Source organism: Sus scrofa, chromosome 17, assembly GCF_000003025.6.
Source record: "Sus scrofa isolate TJ Tabasco breed Duroc chromosome 17, Sscrofa11.1, whole genome shotgun sequence".
Lineage (NCBI taxonomy): Eukaryota > Metazoa > Chordata > Mammalia > Artiodactyla > Suidae > Sus > Sus scrofa.
Window position 1 is genome coordinate 44,767,978 of NC_010459.5, and position 18,702 is coordinate 44,786,679.

The following is an 18,702-nucleotide window of genomic DNA, read 5'->3' on the forward strand; positions in this document are numbered from 1 at the left end:
CCTTATAATATGTGCCTCAGTAAGCTATTTTTTTTTGTTGTTGTTTCTTTTTTTTGAACTTTCTCTTTCTGGGCCAGGGGACGGGCCACCCAGAGCTGAGTGCAGTTTTCAGCAGAGGCTGGTCTATGACACACATGCACGACTATGTCTTTGAGGTGAGAGTGGGGCACTCCCTTAATGCCCTGCTTGGAAGACAAAAGGTCAAAGACAAAAATGCATGAGGTTTGGAAGATTCTAATGTACTTCAAAGTGAATGGGATGAGAATTTTGAGCAAGAAATTCCCATTGCAATTGTGGGATGAGATGACTTGGGTTTATTATCAACAAAACAGAAATAGACTCACAGACAAGGAGAACAGGCTTGTGGTTGCCAAGGGGCAGGAGGTATGGCATGGGATGGACTTGGAGTTTGGGGTTGGTAGATGTAAACTATTACATTTAGAATGGATAAGCCAGGAAGTCCTACTGTACAGCAAAGGGAACTCTATTCAGTCTCTTGGGATAGATCATGATGGAAAACAATATAAGAAAGGGAATGTATGTATATATATTTTTTTTTTTTTTTTGTTTTTATATATATATATAACAGGGTCACTCTGCTACACAGCAGAAATTGGCACAATATTGTAAATCAACTATACTTTAATAAAAATATAAATATGTAAATGACTTGGGCTCACTATTTTATTTCTTTTGCTCATCCGATCCTTCAATATTCAATCCACAGCTACTAACAGAGCATCTGGTACTCTGTATAAGGCACCAGGGATACAAAAGTGGAGCAGATGGATGTGGGTTCGGATTCTGAGCAGCTTGTAAACATCAACAAACTGGGACAAGGGCCACCAAGGGGAAGATATGGGGCTCTGGGGAGCTCCCATGGGAGCTGACAGAGGCCAGAGGGGTGTTCTCTGAGGTCACCGCAGTTGGATTGGCATTTTAAGCCCAGTTTGGGCATCTTCCCATCTCTGTTATTCCCATTTCATTTCTTAAGCCATATTCGCAGTTTTCCAACCACCATCCCCATGGCTCCCTGGCTGTCCTGCTCTTCTTTGGAAGCAGCCACCATATTTCCCTCTAGAGGCCTTAGCATTGGCCCTCCCCTGTGCCTGCTGTGTCTGTCCCCAGGTAACCCATTGGTGTGCTCTCCCCTTCCACCAGGCTTCTGCTAGGACATCAGTCACCTCTGCAGAGGGTCCTTCCCTGACCCACCCTGGCATCCTTTATGGTACCTTCTCCACTTTGCTCTTCTTCAGGCACTTACCATGAAAGAGCCTCTGTTTATTTACATACGTTTGGTCTGTTTTCCTGGTTGAAGGAGAGCTCCAATGGGGCAGGGCTGTCCCAGGTTTGCTCATGGCTGTGTCCCCAGCATGGAGAAGTCTGCCTGGGTCATCAGCCTTGATGTGACAAATGCATGCATGCTGCGTGCCTGTCCATGCACGGCAAATGAGTAAAGAAACCCTCTGTGGCCTCCGGGAACCCATAGAGTCCCCAGAGAGAAAATATTCAAACCACGAGACTCTTCAGCAATGGAGATAAAAGGAAATGTACTGCTCCATTGGGGCTCCTCTGGGGATTTGCCAAGAGCTTGTACGGAAAACTTTCTAACCTTAAAAGAACTTTGAGTTCATTTAAGTCCCACCTACACAGCACGCAGATCGACTGCAAACCAGCACTGGGCCTGCCTCCATCTGTCTGTGAGCAATGGGAAAGAGGTTTGCATCTAAAATGCATTTATCTCACTCTGCACTCGTGCATCTGTAACTTACTGGGGACCCAGATATGATATTTATTTCCAGACTGGTAATTTATAACAGATTCAAGTGGCCAATACATTTTCGGGTGTGCAAACAAACCTGCCAGTGGGCTGGTCCAGAACCATGGCCTCGGAGGCACACACAGGGCTGGCCCATCCAGCTCATTAGCCAAATGGAGTTGTTTTAATGGATCATCAAGATCCAATTGTGGATAAATGATTCCAACATAGGCAGTTAGCCCTTTGGAGGGCTAGGAGGTCTTTGGCTGGGTGGAAACCAGGGCAAAGGGGTGAGCCCTAGCTAGGGTGTGTCTTGCCAGGAATCCCTCCCCTTTGCAACCTCGAGAATTTTGACTTTGCTAGGGTATATAGTGGGTTCATGACTGATGTGATTCCAACCCTCCACCCGGCATTGGTAACGCTGTTCTAGAAGGTGCTTGTGCCTGGTGTCTTCTCCACCCCTCTGTTTACTCTCTAATCCATTCCATACTCTGCTCTGAGCCCTGGGAGGCTGACCCACACGGAGTACACCCTGGGCTCCCATGCCCCCTGACTGATAGTTGGGTTGGGTCAATGGGGAGCAGAAGCAGGAGCTCAGAGGCCATGGGGGGTTGGGGTGTATGATCTTTGAGGTCTCTCCCTACCAGGTCACCATGGCTTGACCTTGACTCTCCATCAAAGGCTACAGCTCCTATTAGGCAGCCTCTTCCTTACAGCTACTCTCCCCCTCTCTAAGCCTGGAGCTCCCTGCTGGTTCTGGCCTGGGGATACTGCATCCCCATCTTTTTGCCCCACCCCATTAGTGTCCCTTAATCCTGTTCCTGCTCTTATTAAATTCCATTTGAGGGAGCCTCTGTTTCACAATGGGATCCTGACAGGTAGATATTTTACATTAGTTGCCACATTTCTGCGGAGGTGGGGGAGAGCGTTATCCCATTTTACAGATGCCAGAATAAGTAAATAATTTACCTAAGATCACACAGCTAAGAAGCAGAAAAGGCCTGGATTTGACAGGCCCTACAAGGACTGAATTCATGACTTTGGTCTCATGAGCCCTTGACTCTAATCCCTGCGATCCAGCACAGAGTCTGGTATCACTTATTAAAACAGCATCTAGCAGAGGCTGGATAGATAGCCACATGATCTACTCAGAGAGAGAAGGAGAAGGTTGTAATGTGTCCCAGGTGGGCAGAGAACTGGATTCTTTCTAGCCAAGTGATCTAGGGCAAGGCTCTTAACTTCCATCCCAGGTTTCCTTTCTTTGAAGGCTTGCAGAATGCACTGCGATGATAAGAACCCGATAGAAATGGGTGGTGTTATTAGTATTGATGTTGCAGAGACTTACTTCCATTTAAAGCAATTTCATTTGTCGCCCATAAAATACCAAAGTGCTTCTGACTGCAGCCAGGTCCTCACTCAACTTTGGATTGTGGGTGGATCTAGGATCTAGGAGAGTGACTTTGGCTGGAGGTAGCACTCAGGCACTGAATGCCAGACATGGCAGCTTGGCCCAGCAGACCCCTCATGGGCATGGCCCTCAGGGCTGCCACATCCATGTAGCCATAGCCAAGGTCAAGGAGAAATAGAAGGAACCAACTCAGTCAGGTTCAGCATATGCTGGGTGAAGACGGTGTCTGGGAGTGGGTGAGGAGGGGCAGGAGGAAGAGCCCTGGACTGAGGCTTTCAGGTCTGGTTTCTAGCCTGGTTCTGCCATTGACCAGATGCAAGGCTGTGGACCAGCTGTACAATCTCTCTACATCTCAGCTTCCCTATGAAAAAAATGGGGGTGTTTACCTACCCCGAGGGCTATTGGGAGGTCTCCATAAACCACCCACCATAGGACCCAAGAGTGACTCAGAGCCATGAGCTGCTATAATTGCTTTCCTGTGGTTATGAAAGCCCAAAGGGCATGGTGGGGGAGGCACTGCTGACTCAGACTCCTGCTCCCACCTTCCTCACATCCTAGCAGTGTGAGCCTGGGGATGTTTCATAACCTTGAGGGCCCCATTTTCTCACCCGGAAATGGGTAGTCATGGGATTTACTTTGTGAGTTGTGGTATGAATTCAGGCAGTGTCAATTCGCTAGAGGTGATCATTCTTAGGCTACTATTGGTCCTTCTTTCCTGGTTGACTTTCGGTCATTGGCTAAGGCAGCACTCACTGTGTCACCTCCTCCAGGAAGGCTTCACCGACCACCCCAGTCCCACCTGAAGGCTTTGATTTTCCTTTATGTTCCTGTGGCCTCTGCTCTTCAAGGGTCTTTTTTCTTTCTTTTTTTTTTTTTTTTGTCTTTTTGCTATTTCTTTGGGCCGCTCCCACGGCATATGGAGGTCCCCAGGCTAGGGGTCGAATTGGAGCTGTAGCCACTGGCCTATGCCAGAGCCACAGCAACGTGGGATCTGAGCCGCGTCTGCAACCTACACTACAGCTCACGGCAACGCCGGATCCTTAACCCACTGAGCAAGGGCAGGGACCGAACCCGCAACCTCATGGTTCCTAGTCGGATTCGTTAACCACTGCGCCACGACGGGAACTCCATGGGACTTTTTTCTTATCTGACTCCCTTACCAGTCTTGAGCCCCTTTTAAAGTTTCCGGCACATTGTGTTGTATCTGTGAAATGAATACGAAATGCTTGAGGTAAAGGCTGAAGGTGTGTGATGGGTGATGCTCAGAGTGCTTTTTCTAGACTGGAGACAGGCTAGTCAGAACTGGCCATCTCCTCATGAACTTTCCTGAATGGGGTCCTGGTGACAGAGACTGTGTCTATCGTGACCCCCAGTGAAGCTCCAGCCCCACTTCTGACCACACATAGGCCCTGTGTTAGCCAGGGTGCAGGTGGGAAACTAGAAACCTCTCCAGGTCTTTCAGACAGAGGGAATTCAGTACAGGGAGTTGGTTATAAAGGTGATGAAGGAGCCGAGATGCAAAACAGGGAACAGTGGGGCCACCTAGAGATCAGCCCCAGGAGGAGGCTGCAATCACTCTAGAACCAGTGGATAATGGGAGGCAGAGAAGCTGCTAGAGCCCAGGAGCTGGGGCCACCTTGTCAAGGCTGGAACTCTGATGGACCTGTTTGATGGAGCTGCCATCCCAGGAAATAAGGAGGAAGAGAAATACGACGGTTTCTCCTTTTTTTCCACCTTCTAATCTCCCATCACACCTTCCTTAAAGGAGTTAGCTTGCTCTCTTCCCTGCAACACACACACACACACACATACACACACTCTCTCTCTCTCTCTCTCTCTCTCTCTCTCACACACACACACAAAACAGCAATGCAAAGCGGAATGGGGAAGAACAAGGCATAGACCTGAGAGCAAAAAGGTAAATGCCTAACACAAAGCTCAATAAATATTTGTTGCATCAATGAATCATCAGCTTAGCCTAGATTATGGGGAATTCGCACGCATGCCACAGTGCCTTGTAGCTTGTCTATAAGAACACTTGGGGGTCAGAGGGACCAAGTGGATCTCTGAGCCTTTCGTCAAGGTTCTTGGGCTCCCAGCTGAGGTCCTGGGAAGCACGGCTTGCATCAGTCATGCTAAGATGTCTATCCAGTCCCAGTGGCCGTGCTCCCTTTTGCAAACTCTCTCGCTTCCATGTGTACCCATCTTGGCTCCTGCTGTAGTTAGTCCCTTCTTCCATGGTCCCTAGAATGCGGAAGCAGTTCCTTTCCTAATTGGGGCTCTTCATCCCAGACTCTCTCTGCTCCGATCTCTTGCACCCTTGGTGACAGATAAATCACCCCAAAGCCCAGCTCTGAACCAGTCACCCCCTTGATCAAAACCTTTCAGTAGCTTTCTTTTGCCTACAAAACAAGGTCCGACTTCCTACGTTTGATCAAAAACATCAGTGATCTGTCTCCAACCTTACTTTCCACTATTCCCATTATAGTCTTTGCTCTTCTCAAGCTGAGCTGCTACATACCCTCTGCTACATCTCTGCTTGTGCTCTTCTTTGGCCAGAGGCCCCTCTTCTCCCTCTTTGATTTTAAATTCTACTTGCACTTGAAGCTTTGGTTCACATCATACTTTGCATTCTTGATGGAAGAATGACTCCCCAGCCACAATCTCTGAATCCCTGCAGTATTTTATCTGAACTCATGACACCTACCACTTTCTATTTTGCCCTAGAATTATTGATGTGTATAGCTTATCCTCCCACTAAGGTTTTAGAAGGGAGAGACCACAGCTTTTCTAGCTTTATGCTTCCCATAGCATCCAATATACAGAGGCACTCTGAAATTTTTTGTCACATAAATGGCTGTAGCTCCAAATGAATGAATGAATGGGCAAACAGGCACACGCATAAAAGAATTCATGGCTGAAGGAACACGACTGGCAGTCCTGGGGGTCTGCAGAGCAGGCTACTCCAGCTGGCCTGAAAATGAATTCAGCTTTTGATGGATAATCAATGTGGGTTATACTAGTTATGGGGAGGATCCAGACCCTCTGGCCCTGTTCGAGGAGGGCCAGTCTCTGGGGAAGAGACTGGGGGCACAGCCATAGGTCTGGAACCTGCTGTACTCGCTGCCCAGCCCCATGGAAAGCCTTACATCAATGTAGTTGGCGTTGATGTAGTCAGAGTGTGGGTCTCCATCCAGCACCAGCAGCCTCACTCGAGAATGGTCATCTGCAGAGAGAGAGCAGAGAACAAGTAGATGGGTGATAAGGCCTTTGGGTAAGGAGCCAGCTCAGCACTGCCCTGCTTTGGAGCTGCTATTTACCAATCACCACATGCCAGACATCACGCTACTTACAAACATGCTCTCTTGTTTAACCCCGAGCACCACTGTCAGTTCTTATCCCCAGTCACAGATGAGGAAGTTTAGGCTTAGGGAGATGACTATGCCTTAAAAAGCACCTGTAGGAGTTCCTGATGTGGCTCAGTGGGTTAAGAACCTGACATAGCATCCGTGAGGATGTGGGTTTGATCCCTGGCCTCACTCAGTGGGTTAAGGGTCTGGCATTGCTGCAAGCTGTGGTATAGCTCACAGATACTTTGGATCTGGCATTGCTATTGCTGTGGCTGTGGCTGTAGCCTGCAGCTGCAGCTCCAATTTGACCCCTAACCTGTAGACATAGGTTGCAGATGCAGCTCGGATCTCACATTGCTGTAGCTGATAGGCTCCAGCTGCAGTTCAGATTTGACCCCCTAGTCTGGGAACTTCCATATGTCTCAGATGCAGCCCTAAAAAAGGGAAAAAAAGGGGCTATATATGCTGCTCCTGTTTTTATCCACCTCCCCTTCAGATTCTAGTTTTATGATTAACTACTGAGAAGAGTCAGCCACTTCTTTAAATTGCAGTGATTTTGTCATTAAAATGGGGATGGAAATGCCTTCTTCAGAGGACAATGCAGGAAAAGACCATGTAAAAAAACACTCCAGAAGTGAGAAGTATTAGACCAGAATTAATATGCTCCATTTTCATGCTTGTTTAAAACTGGCAGATTTACCTATTTTCAAAAAGCGCACAAATGTTTTCCTTTTGCCTCTTGGCGTATTGTTGCAAACAGACTGTTGGCCACATATTGTTATCAATACTATCATTCAAGTGAAGCTGACTAAATTATTATAAAAGAGGTCATCAATAACTAAAAATTGTGTTACAAGAAATAACCACTTCAGAGACAATCTAGGCATAAACAAGATTTTCAGGCTTTAGTCAATGGCACACTTACTTCAAATAATACCAAATAAAAAGAATTAAAAAAAACCCTAGTAAAACAGAAGAATCAGGCTAAGACTTTATAATTAATATAGTGCGCATGGATGCGCTAATAGACATGCAAACAGCACACCCTGGTTGAGTCTGGAGGGGGAGGGGCTCAGTTTGCTGTCCTGATCACTGCGCACATCCCATCACATGTCACTGCATCCCCTGGTCAGTCTACCTTACTCTAGGGGGACCCTGGGGTTCCCTGGCAAGAGGACTGGAAAATTCTGGGCACCCCCCTAGGGTCTGTGAGGATCAAGGAAATCCTGCTCACTTATCCTATTAGACTTTTCCAGAACTTTGCATTTTCCAAGCACATCTACTACCACTAACTGGAGGCCCCCACCGAGAACAGGGACATTATCTGTTTTGCTCCCTGTTCTTCGATTCTCTGTACTCTGGCCGGTACTCATGAGTATATGAATGGATTATCTTGTTGGACCATCACAATGACTGTGGCAGAGAAGCAGGATGGGTGCTCTTAATCTTTGCTACAAATGAGGAAAATGAGGCTCCCAAGCACTGACTGGCCAGTAGATGGTGGGGCTTGGAAGAGTGGGGTTCTCTTAGCTCAGACACTCCTGATTCCCAGGGGGTATTGAAGCAGGATAGCAGAAAGCACTTCAAGGGTACGCAGCAGAGGGAATTAGGAGAAGTGGTTACCTGGGTGATGGAAGTGTTGAGAGGTCAAAGAAAGGAGGAGAAGTTACGCAGAGATAAACGTCAGCAAGGAGACTGCCTCCCTAGGGATGGTGGGACAGAGGGAGGAAGTGAGGGTACTGGAGCCCAGGGGGCCACCTGTGGACACTGGAGCCACAGTGGGCCCCTCAGGGGGGAGCTGGAGAAAAGGAAGGAGACTTACTTTCTGTTCAAGAAAGTGCCTGGGAGGGGGACAGAGGGGAGAAATACCCTGGCTTCTTCCTTTCGCCCACCTTCCAACCTCCTACCAGTGTGTGTCGTTGGCCAAACTCAGCCAGCAGCCAGCTAACAAGAGGGGCTGAGAAATGCAACCTGCAGGGTCAGTTCCCCATGATGGAAGGTTGAGCAGGAGAAGACAAGGGATGGGACTTAGGATGGACAAGCAGGCCAAGGCTGGACAGGACACCACCCCATGTTCATCCACTAATTAACTAATTAATCAGTACAAAAATGATTAATTGAGCACTGCCATGGGCCAGGCACCATGCTAGACACCGGATGCATGTTTCTTAGTCATCATGGAGAAGAGTTTCCAGGGAAACAGCCAGAAGGAGTAGGTGGGAGGTCCAAGTCATCCTTTTGGGTGGGTGGGGAAATAGGGCGTGAGGCAGGCAAGGAGTTTGAAGCTAATTTCTATGGAGTTGATGGAGGCTTTACAAACATTATCTCACTCAATCATTTATTCCTCCAAATAGCTCTGTAGATAATTATGTTAAAACCACAATGATGGTGTGTTTTTATTCTTCCTATTTCACAGATGAAGAAACTGGGGCTTAGAGAGGTTAAGCAAGCTTACAACATAACACAGGACTGTTGGACCCTGAATGCCTGCTTGGTTCACACAGTGCACTGCCCCCAAACTTCTAGCATCTCACGGGTACTGCTCCTGGAGTCTGCGTCCCTGGTCCCTGCAGTATTCTAACCCTAGGAAGTGGGATTTCCTGGGGGACAGGCACCCAGCAGAGATTCAGATAGGGCCCAGCACATGACTCTCAGCTCAGACAGTTAAGCTATTCCCAAAACTGTAAACCTCAAAAAATAAATGAAAATGCATAATGTGTTTTCACTTGTTGGTCCTCTAATGACTTATTGATTCAAAAATCTCCTTTATTTATTGAGTTATATCTGCCCTTGAGGTCTATAGCACTGGAAACCAAGATTTTGGTTTAAAATGTTGAAAGGGAATTTTCTTTCATATGAAATGAAATTTAAAATCTGAAAGCAAACATGATTAAAAAGAGAACAAAAAGAAACTTATTTCTTTTAGTTAAATATTCTTAAAGATGAGCAGTGCCTCTAACCACCAGATGATGGTGTTTGCCAATATCACTTCATCACGCGTTTATTAAGAAGACACTCACCGAGCACCTACTATATACAGGCTCGTGGAAGAGCCTTTCCAGATATTTATGGAGTTTGTCAATGTGGTGGGGGAAACAGACTGTACAGAGGAGTAGAATTTCAAGGTCTAGAAAGTGGGGGAATAGAAGGCTTTGTGAAGTGAGGAACTGAAAGTAAGGTTTGACTGGTGGACCATGAGGAAGGATCTTTCCATCAGAGACAATGGCAAGAATGACAGCGGAGGTCCTGGAAAAGCAAACATGTTGGGCAAGTTGCAGCTCCTTGTCTTGTGAACATGGCATGGGAGAGGATTAGCAGTGGGAGAAGAGGCAGAGGAAGTAGGTGGGGGTTAGGTGGCAGAGGGCTTTCTATGTCCTATTCAGGTACTTAGACGCCTGTCTCCATGCTGGGGCTCTACAGGGCATCCACATAGAGACTATTTTCTGAGACTGTGAAAGGGTACTTAAATATAACATGATCAGGATTTATTCCCACATGGGTTAACCTATGGCAAGTGGGATACCCTGGTGATGTGAGGTCTGGAGCTATGAGTCAAATCTGGGTTCATGTCTTGGCTCCATCACTTAGTAAGTCAGTTCATCTCTCTTAGCCTTGGTTTCCTTAGCAAAATGCTATAGATCTCAATACTACATAGCTCATAGGATGCTGGGAGGATTAAATGAGAAAATACGGGCATGAAAAATGTGAGGATGTTAAGAGAATGAAAAGACAAGCCACAGACTGGGAGAAAATATTTGAAAAAGACATCGATGATTAAGGACTTGTGTCCACAATATACAAAGAACTCTTAAAACTCAATAATAAGAAAACAACCTAATCCATTCCAAAGGCAAAAGTCTAGGTTGTTTTCTTATTATTGAGTTTTAAGAGTTCTGTGCAGTAGAAAAAAAAAATAATGTATTGTATAAATTAAAAAAAAGAAAAAAAAACAACCTAATTTAATAAGTGGCAAAAGATTTGGACAGATAAACACCAAAATAAATAGACAGATGGCAAATAAGCATATGCAAAGAGCTTCAATATCATATGTCATTAGGGAAGTGCACATTAACACAGCAAGAAGGTACCTCTCCATGCCTACTAGAATGGCCCAAATCCAGAACACCGACAACACAAATTCTGGTTGTGGAGGATGTGGAGCAACCAGAATTCTCACTCATTGCTGACAGGAAAGAAAAACAGTACAGCTACTTTGGAGGACAGTTTGGCCCCTTCTTCCAAAAATAAACATACTCTTATCATACGATCCAGCAACTGTTGTCTCTGGTATATACCCAAATGAACTGAAACTTACATCCACATAAATCCCTGCACATGAATGTTGATGGCAGCTTTACCCACAAGTGCCAAAACTTAGAAAAAACCAAGATGTCCTTCAATAGGTGAATGGATAAACAAGTTGTGGTATGTCCATACAATGGAATATTCTTCAATCATATAAAGATATGAGTTCTCAAGCCAAGAAAAGACATGGAGGAAACATAAATGCATACCACTAAGTGAAAAAAGCCTGTCTGAAAGGTTTTCTAGTATACGATTCCAACTCCAAGACATTCTGGAAAAGGCAAAACTCTGAGACAGTAAAAAGACCAGTGTTTCCAGGGACTCTGGGGGGATGGATGAATTAAGGAAGCACTGGGGACTTTTAGGGCAGTGAAATGTCCGTACAATACTGCCATGGTGGATACTCGTCATATTTTTCAAATCCTATAGAACTGTGCAACACATAATGGACTTGAATATAAGCTATGGACTTTAGCTAATAATAATGGATCAATAGTCTCACACTGATGTGAGATGCCTTAAAGGGGAAACTGTATGGAGGTGGGAGGTAGGGAGTACATGAGAACACTGGACATTCTGCTCATTTTTTTTTGAACCTAAGATTGATCTGTGAAAAAAAAAAAGTATGAAGACCTGTTGATGGGAATGTAAATTGGTGCAACCACTAGGGAAGATAGTATGGAAGGTCTTTAAAAAAAACTAAACATAGAACTACCATATGATCCGGCAATCCCACTCCTGGGCATCTATCTAAAGATACATGCACCCCAATGTTCACTGCGGTATTATTTACAATAGCCAAGACATAGAAGTGACCTAAGTGTCCATTGACTGAAGAGTGGATAAAGAAGGTGTGGTACATATGCAATGAAATATTACTCAGCCATTAAAAAAATGAAATAATGCCATTTGCAGCAACATGGATGGACCTAGAGATTATCATACTAAGTGAAGTTAGACAAAGACAAATATCATGTGATATCACTTATATTTGGAATCTAATAAAAATGATACAAAAGGACTTATTTGCAAAGCAGAAACAAGCTCACAGATTTCAAAAGCAATCTTATGGTTACCACAGGTCAAACCATTGTGGGAAGGGAGGAGCTGGGAGGGTGGGAATAACACATACACACTACTATATAAAATGGATTATTAACAGGAACCTACTGCATAGCACAGGAAAAGCTACTCAATAGCTTGTAATAACTTATATGGGGGGAAATAATGGATATATTTACACATACGACTGACTCACTTTGCTATACACCTGAAACCAATACAACACTGCAAGTCAACTATACTCCAATAAATTAAAAAAAATAAAATCAAAAAAAAGTGTGAGGAGAGTATCTGGTATGCAGCAGGTACTTAATAAATGGTGTTTCTGGGCTAGATGTGAGGCAGGCAGTGAACTGATGGCAGAGATGGTTAGACACTTAGTGCTTCCGGCTTGCCCTTCTGTACAAAATGTAAATCCATCATTCCGAGGAGGCAACAAGCTATTTTGTGTATTCATTAAAGGGCAGAATGCAGCTCTAGGTCTACCAGAAAGGCATGGCAAGGAGTAGCAGTGCCCTCATGGTTTATTTATTCCTTCTGGGAGATGCTAATATTATTCTGTGTCCCCTTCTTCTCCTAACTTTATATAATTAGAAGGATAAAAAATTGTGTTTATCCACATGCACACAGAGAAAGATGGGGCAGCGGGCGATGTAAAGGAGCTTATACAAAGTAATTTACAAGCAGCCCAGGACGTTCATTATGCTCCATCTACATTTTGCAAGCTTGAGAAATAGCTAATCTGGTCTGCCTGGTTTGATATTCAACACGAGGAGAGGCATCACATAGAGGAAAAGCAGATGCTCAGTGGCGAGGTAAGAGGAAGGTGGGGGAGCCTGGCTCCACGTGGCTCTCAGCTGAGGTGGGAGATGGGCAAACACTGGCTTAGGGGGAGGAGAGAACCAGGGGCGGCTGGTAGAAGGGAGACATAACTGCAAAGGTCCAAAGAGCCCCCCACCCCAAACACAACTCTAGGGGAATCAATCTGTTTCTTGTAGTTTTAGGACAAAGCCCAGTGGTATGCTGTAAAAGTGTAACAAACAGATCTCTGGAGGAAAAAAAAATGGCCCCAATCTGTAACATCTGCTGATCCTGTGATATAAAAACCCCTTCCATGACTGATTTTGAGATACCGACATGGCATCAGCTATCTCACAAAATTCCTGAAAAATTAACCATCAGCTCTTGCAAGCTGGTATGAATCAACTCCAGGACACCACGGATCTGACCAGACCCCACAACGCCTTGCCCGATCTGATAGTTTGGGACCTACTTCCCAGTTCAGCCTCACATCCTTCTATACACTTTGACAACGTGCCTTTTTTTCATGTTTCTCAAACAAACTCATGATGTCTGCTCTGACCACAGGGCCTTTGCACTTGTGAAAGAAGACCCTCAACCCTGTAAGGTGGACCACATCTCATTCTCAGCAAGCCTCCTACAATCCCTCCAGGTTCTGATAGCTCCCTGTTCTTGTCTTCAGCTCTTAAAGCAGCTGTATTTCCATGCCTGCCTGATCGCCTCACCCTGTTTAAGGAAGGTCACCCTATTTACTGAATTCCTCTACAGTGTATGGCACAGAGCGAGGGTTAAATAATTATGAGATGTGGATTCATATTTGTGTCTGAAAGCCTGAGAATCAGAAAGAGGTAGGATCCCCTGCTTATAGCCACACAGCTAACTTTAGGTAACTGGCCTGGGACCCAAGACTCTTACCTCTACTCAAGGCTGGCATAGTGTGCCTGGATCCTGTGCTTAAATTTTTCCTCTCCCTATGGCTGCCCCTTCACCCCACCTGCAGACCCAGCCTGCCTTGTCTAAAGACTGGCAGCCCAATATTGCCTTCAGCAGGAGAGAGGTAAGAGGTTAGGCAGGTAGGGAACTATATCTAGTGACTTATGATGGAACATGATGGAGGATAATGTGAGAATAAGAATGTGTATATGTGTGTGTGTGTGTGTGTGTGTGTGTGTGTGTGACTGGGTCACTTTGCTGTACAGCAGAAATTTACAGGACACTGTAAACCAATTATAATTGAAAAAACAAAAATCATTAAAAATATATAAATAAAAAAGAAATATCTATAACTCTAAAAAAATTAAAAAAGAGGTTAGGTAGACTCTGAAGGCAGACCTGAGGTCTGTCACTACCTCTGTCACCTGGGGCAACACTGACTCACCTGACCCAAGCTCAGTTTATGAGAACATTCAAGTCCTAACTACCTTTGCAAACTTGTTGCAAGGCTTAAAAGTGGTAAGATAGGAGAGCACCTTGGGTATCATAAAAAGTCAATATGAGAACGTAAACTTGGGTTTATCATTATACTAGACCAGTGGTTTTCAAAATATAGTCCCTTGGCCAAGAGTATCAGCAACATCTGGGAACTTGGTAGAAATACCCATACTTGAGTCCCTGCCCAGATCTGCTGAATCAGAAACTCTGGATGGGGCTCAGCAATCTGCACTTTAACAAGCCTTCAGGAGATATTGATACACTCAGGCTTGAACGTGCAGATCAGTGTTCAGTTATTTAACGTAGAGATAACCTGGCTAGTCACTTCACTTTGCCTTGGGAAAGACCAAAAGATATTATTGAAATTGGGCTATGAGACTAGAGACCCACCTGTGTTGGGTGTTAGGTACAGAAATTTATCTTTGTGGAGTGTGTAAGATGTTCTGGGCACTATTCTAGAAGGTTTATGGATGCTATTCCATTTGATTCTCACAGGAACCCCTTTTATGGATGGGAAAATCAAGGGTCTGAGAAGTTTAACCACCCATGAGAAGGTGTAAGGTTGAGAGCTTCCTTATAGAGTGGTGGGGTCCCTACCTCTCCTGGAACCCCAATACCCAATGCCTCCACACCCCTTCCATGTCACTGTCCTGTCTCATTGGGTCTCCCCACCGGTCCCTGGCCAGAAGAGAGGGCTTGGCTTCCCCCCTTACACAGTTCTATCTCTCAAAACAAACCACTGCTCCTTATCTCTTCCTCCATCATCAAAGGGAAGCCAATAAATCAGTCTTTACAAGTCATCTCCACCTAGAAAGATGATCGCTTCACAGAGGTGGGGCTGGGGAGAGACGCTCATTTGGATACAGGATGTGCTTTCTTCCTGTCTTCTAGGCAGTGAGGAAGGTAAAGAAAGGTGTAATTTTTTTAGAGAAAAGAGATTTGACTCATTACAATGAATTGTAGAGCTGAAAAAATCATTTCCTAGAAGTATTGGAAATGTTAATGCCATCATCTTGTGCCAGCAGAGAGGGAGGAGGCAGGTAATTCTGCCGAGACTGCCCGGGTACCCTATTGAAGCTAAAGGTCTGTGCATTCAGGCTTGATTGAATTACCATGATCAAGAGAGAGGGTGGGTGGGGTATGACAGGGAAACAGCCCAGCACTCTGTGCACCTGCTTCCTTATTCTGCCGGTTTGCTGTTGGCAGAGGTTGGGCTGCTTCCTTCTGCAGGGCCCTGGAAGGAGCTGCTTCAATAGATAAAAGCTTTGGGACCATAGAGAGAACTTCAACACAGAGGCTCGAGCACCAAGTTAGAGGGACAGTGGCCCATCTCATGATTCTATGGATTCATTCTAAGCAGGCTGTCCAGCCCATACCCCATGAAGGGAGATTCCTGAAGAAAGGGAGGAAGGTTCCCCATTTGGATTCTTTCAGAAGGAGAGTCTGAGACAAGGGTTGGAGTGCAAGGATTTGATTTGGGAGAGGATCCCGGGAAACGCCAGAAGGGAGATAAGTGAGAGGGAGGGAGGAAGGAAGCCAGTAAGGAGTGTGCCATCGAGCAGGTTATCCCTGGAGGCATGTGGGGCTTGCTTAACTCCGTTAGGAAATTCTGGAAGAGAATGTGAATACGCACCTCCATGTCATTCCCCCTCAGCAGGGAGGGATTGGGGGAACTTATACCCCCCCACCCCCATCAGTCACCAACTGAGGGCTGCCCCTGGACACACTGACTATCCCGACAGTCCTGGCCTGCCCTGCAAGCAGGCAGAGAGGGTGCCAGTGGCCAGAATGAGCCCTCTGATGAATGAGAGCACTGAGGATTTCTGCACCAGAATGCGTCTGTAAGACCCAGGCAAGAGCCAACCTCAGAAACAGAAAAGGAGAAGAGGGGTTGGTGTGCACCGAACAAGGCCCCCATTTTGATATCCAGCTCTGTCTCCCCAGAAATCGGCAGAGAAAGAGCTGTGAGAAGAAGCCTCTGAGTTTGGGTTAAACCTGTGTTCCTTCCTGGAAGTGCAAACAGCCCATCCCAGTCTGCCATCTGCTCTGAGGTTAGAACCCCAGTGGATTCTCCCCTAAGAGCATGGGTGTCTCTAGATACAGAGGGACTCCTCGGTAGGGGGCTTGGGGCATCTGGGTAGCAAGAGCCTGGGGTTCTGGTCCCAACTGCCCTACTGACTCTCTGTGTACCATGAACAGGGGTTCCATATCTCTGGACCATTGCTCCTTTCCCATGAACCCAAAGAGGCTAGACTTAGCCTCATCTAGGTTTATAAGTCTACACAACCAGATTCAGATTCAATATTCATTCATATTATTTGGATTTTTTTTTTTGCATTAAAAGATGAGAAGCTGAGGTTAGAGAGAGAAAATGACCTAGTTGAAGGTCATGTATGATGTCAAGGGCAGAATTGAGACTTAGCATCTTGTCGTCTGGAAACCAGGCCCAGTACTCCAGTCCACCTGAACCAGTGGCTTGTCTTAGACTAGGGAGTAAGAAGACTCAAAAAATGTCTTGGATTTCTTGTTGGCCCTTTAGACCTTTCCTCCAGCCTTCTGCACCTGCCTCTCTAATCTGGGGCTGATTTCTATGGATCAGAGGTTTTTATATTCAACATCCCTAATCATTAGGGAAATGCAAATCAAAACCATCATGAGCTATCACCTTGCACCTGTCAGAAAGGCTATCATCCAAAAACCACACAAAACAAATGCTGGTAAGGCTGTGAAGAAAAGGGAATCCTTGTATAGTGCTGGCAGAAATGTAAATTGTTATAGCCACTATGGAAAATAGTATAGAGGTTCCTCACAAAACTAAAAATAGAACTACCATATGATCCAGCAATTCTATTCTTGGATATATATCAAAAGAAAACAAAAACACTAATTTGAAAAGATCTATACACTCCAGTGTTCATATCTCTATTATTTACAATAGTCAAGATGTGAAAACAATCTACGTGTCCATCAAGAGATGAATGGGTAAGAAAAAAGATGTGTTATATATGCAATGGAATATTACTCAGCCATAAAGAGAAGGAAATTTTGTCATTTCCAACAACAAGGATGGACCTGGAAAGACAGAGAAAGGCAAATACCTATGTTATCACTTATCTGTGTAATCTAAAAAATAAACTAAAACAAGTGATTATAACAAAACAGAAGCAGACTCACAGATATACAGAACGAACTAATGGTTACCTGTGGGGAGAAGGATGGGGGAAGGCTGAGATAGAGGTAGGGGATTAAGATGTTCAAATTACTATGAATAAAATAAGTAAGATACAAAGACATATTGTATAGCACAGAGAATATAGCCAGTATTTTGTAATGACTTTAAATGGAGTATAATCTAAAAAATGTTGAATCACTATGTTGTACATCTGAAACCAACATAACATTGTAAATCAACTTTAGTTAAAAGAAAAAAGAGGAGCTCCCATCATAGCTCAGTGGAAACAAATCTGACTAGCATCCATGAGGATACAGGGTCGATCCCTGGCCTTGCTCAATGGGTTAAGGACCTGGTGTTGCCGTGAGCTGTGGTGTAGGTCCCAGGTGTAGCTGGGATTTGACATTGCTGTGGCTGTGGTAAAGGCCAGTAGCTACAGCTCTGATTCAGCCCCTAGCCTGGGAATCTCCATATGCTGTGGGTGCAGCCCTAAAAAGACAAAAAAAAAAAAAAAAAAAAAAAAAAAGAGAGAGAGAGAGAGAAAGAAAAAAAAGAAAGAAAGGGAGAGAGAGAGGAAAAAAGATCAGAGGTTGATAAACATTTTTTTTTTTCTTTTTAGGTCCACACCTGCTGCATATGGAGGTTTCCAGGCTAAGGGTCCAATTGGAGCTGCAGCCGCTGGCCCACACTGCAGTCACCAGCAACTCGGGATCTGAGTCTCTTCTGTGACCTACACCACAGCTCGCAGCAACGCTGTATCTGCAACCCACTGAGCTGGCCAGGGATCGAACCCGCATCCTCATGAATCCTAGTTGGGTTCGTTAACTGCTGAGCCACGACGGGAACTCCAGCAGTTTGTAAACTTGAATGTGTGTTGGTGTCACCTTGCATCTGGTTGGCTTTTTAGAACAGAGATTGCTAGGTGCCACCCCTGGAATGTCTGATTTGGTTGGTCTGTGGTGGGACCAAAAATGAGTATCTCTAACATGTTCTCAGATGATGCTGTTGCTGCTGCTCCAGGGACCACACTTTGAAAACCACTGGACTCTGTCTACAGATTCCCTTGATCTTTGGCTCTGGCTGGGTTTAGCCAATGGAGGCAGAAGATTGGCTGAAGTGGGGAGACTGCCTTCAAGATGCTTATGCCTTCAGCTTCCTTTTGAGGGCCACCCTACTGGCAATGCCAGTAAAGGTCACACCTCCAGCCAGGTTGTCTTTCTTTGGGCTCTGGGTACCTCTTCTTACAGAATCCTCTGTAGTCTTGATATGGCACTTATTCCCAGGGCACCACACTATTCCCTGCAGTCCTATACCTAGCTCACATGTTTATTTAAAAATAAAATCACTTGATTAAATTATCCTCAGATAACCCTAGTTGAAGGTCCCATCTGTTTCCTGCTGGGACCCTGACAGA

General features: G+C 45.3%; 1 protein-coding gene across 13 annotated transcripts in view; it reads right to left on the reverse strand.

The window, feature by feature from the left end:
* The window catches only part of PTPRT (protein tyrosine phosphatase, receptor type T), a 1,163,284-nt gene that overhangs the window by 50,439 nt on the left and 1,094,143 nt on the right, over positions 1 to 18,702 (reverse strand). For all 13 annotated transcript variants that reach the window (XM_021078123.1, XM_021078122.1, XM_021078115.1 and 10 more), the window contains one exon: positions 6,317 to 6,393. In XM_021078123.1, coding sequence (XP_020933782.1) covers positions 6,317 to 6,393 — 77 coding nt within the window. The remainder of the gene's footprint in view (positions 1 to 6,316; positions 6,394 to 18,702) is intronic.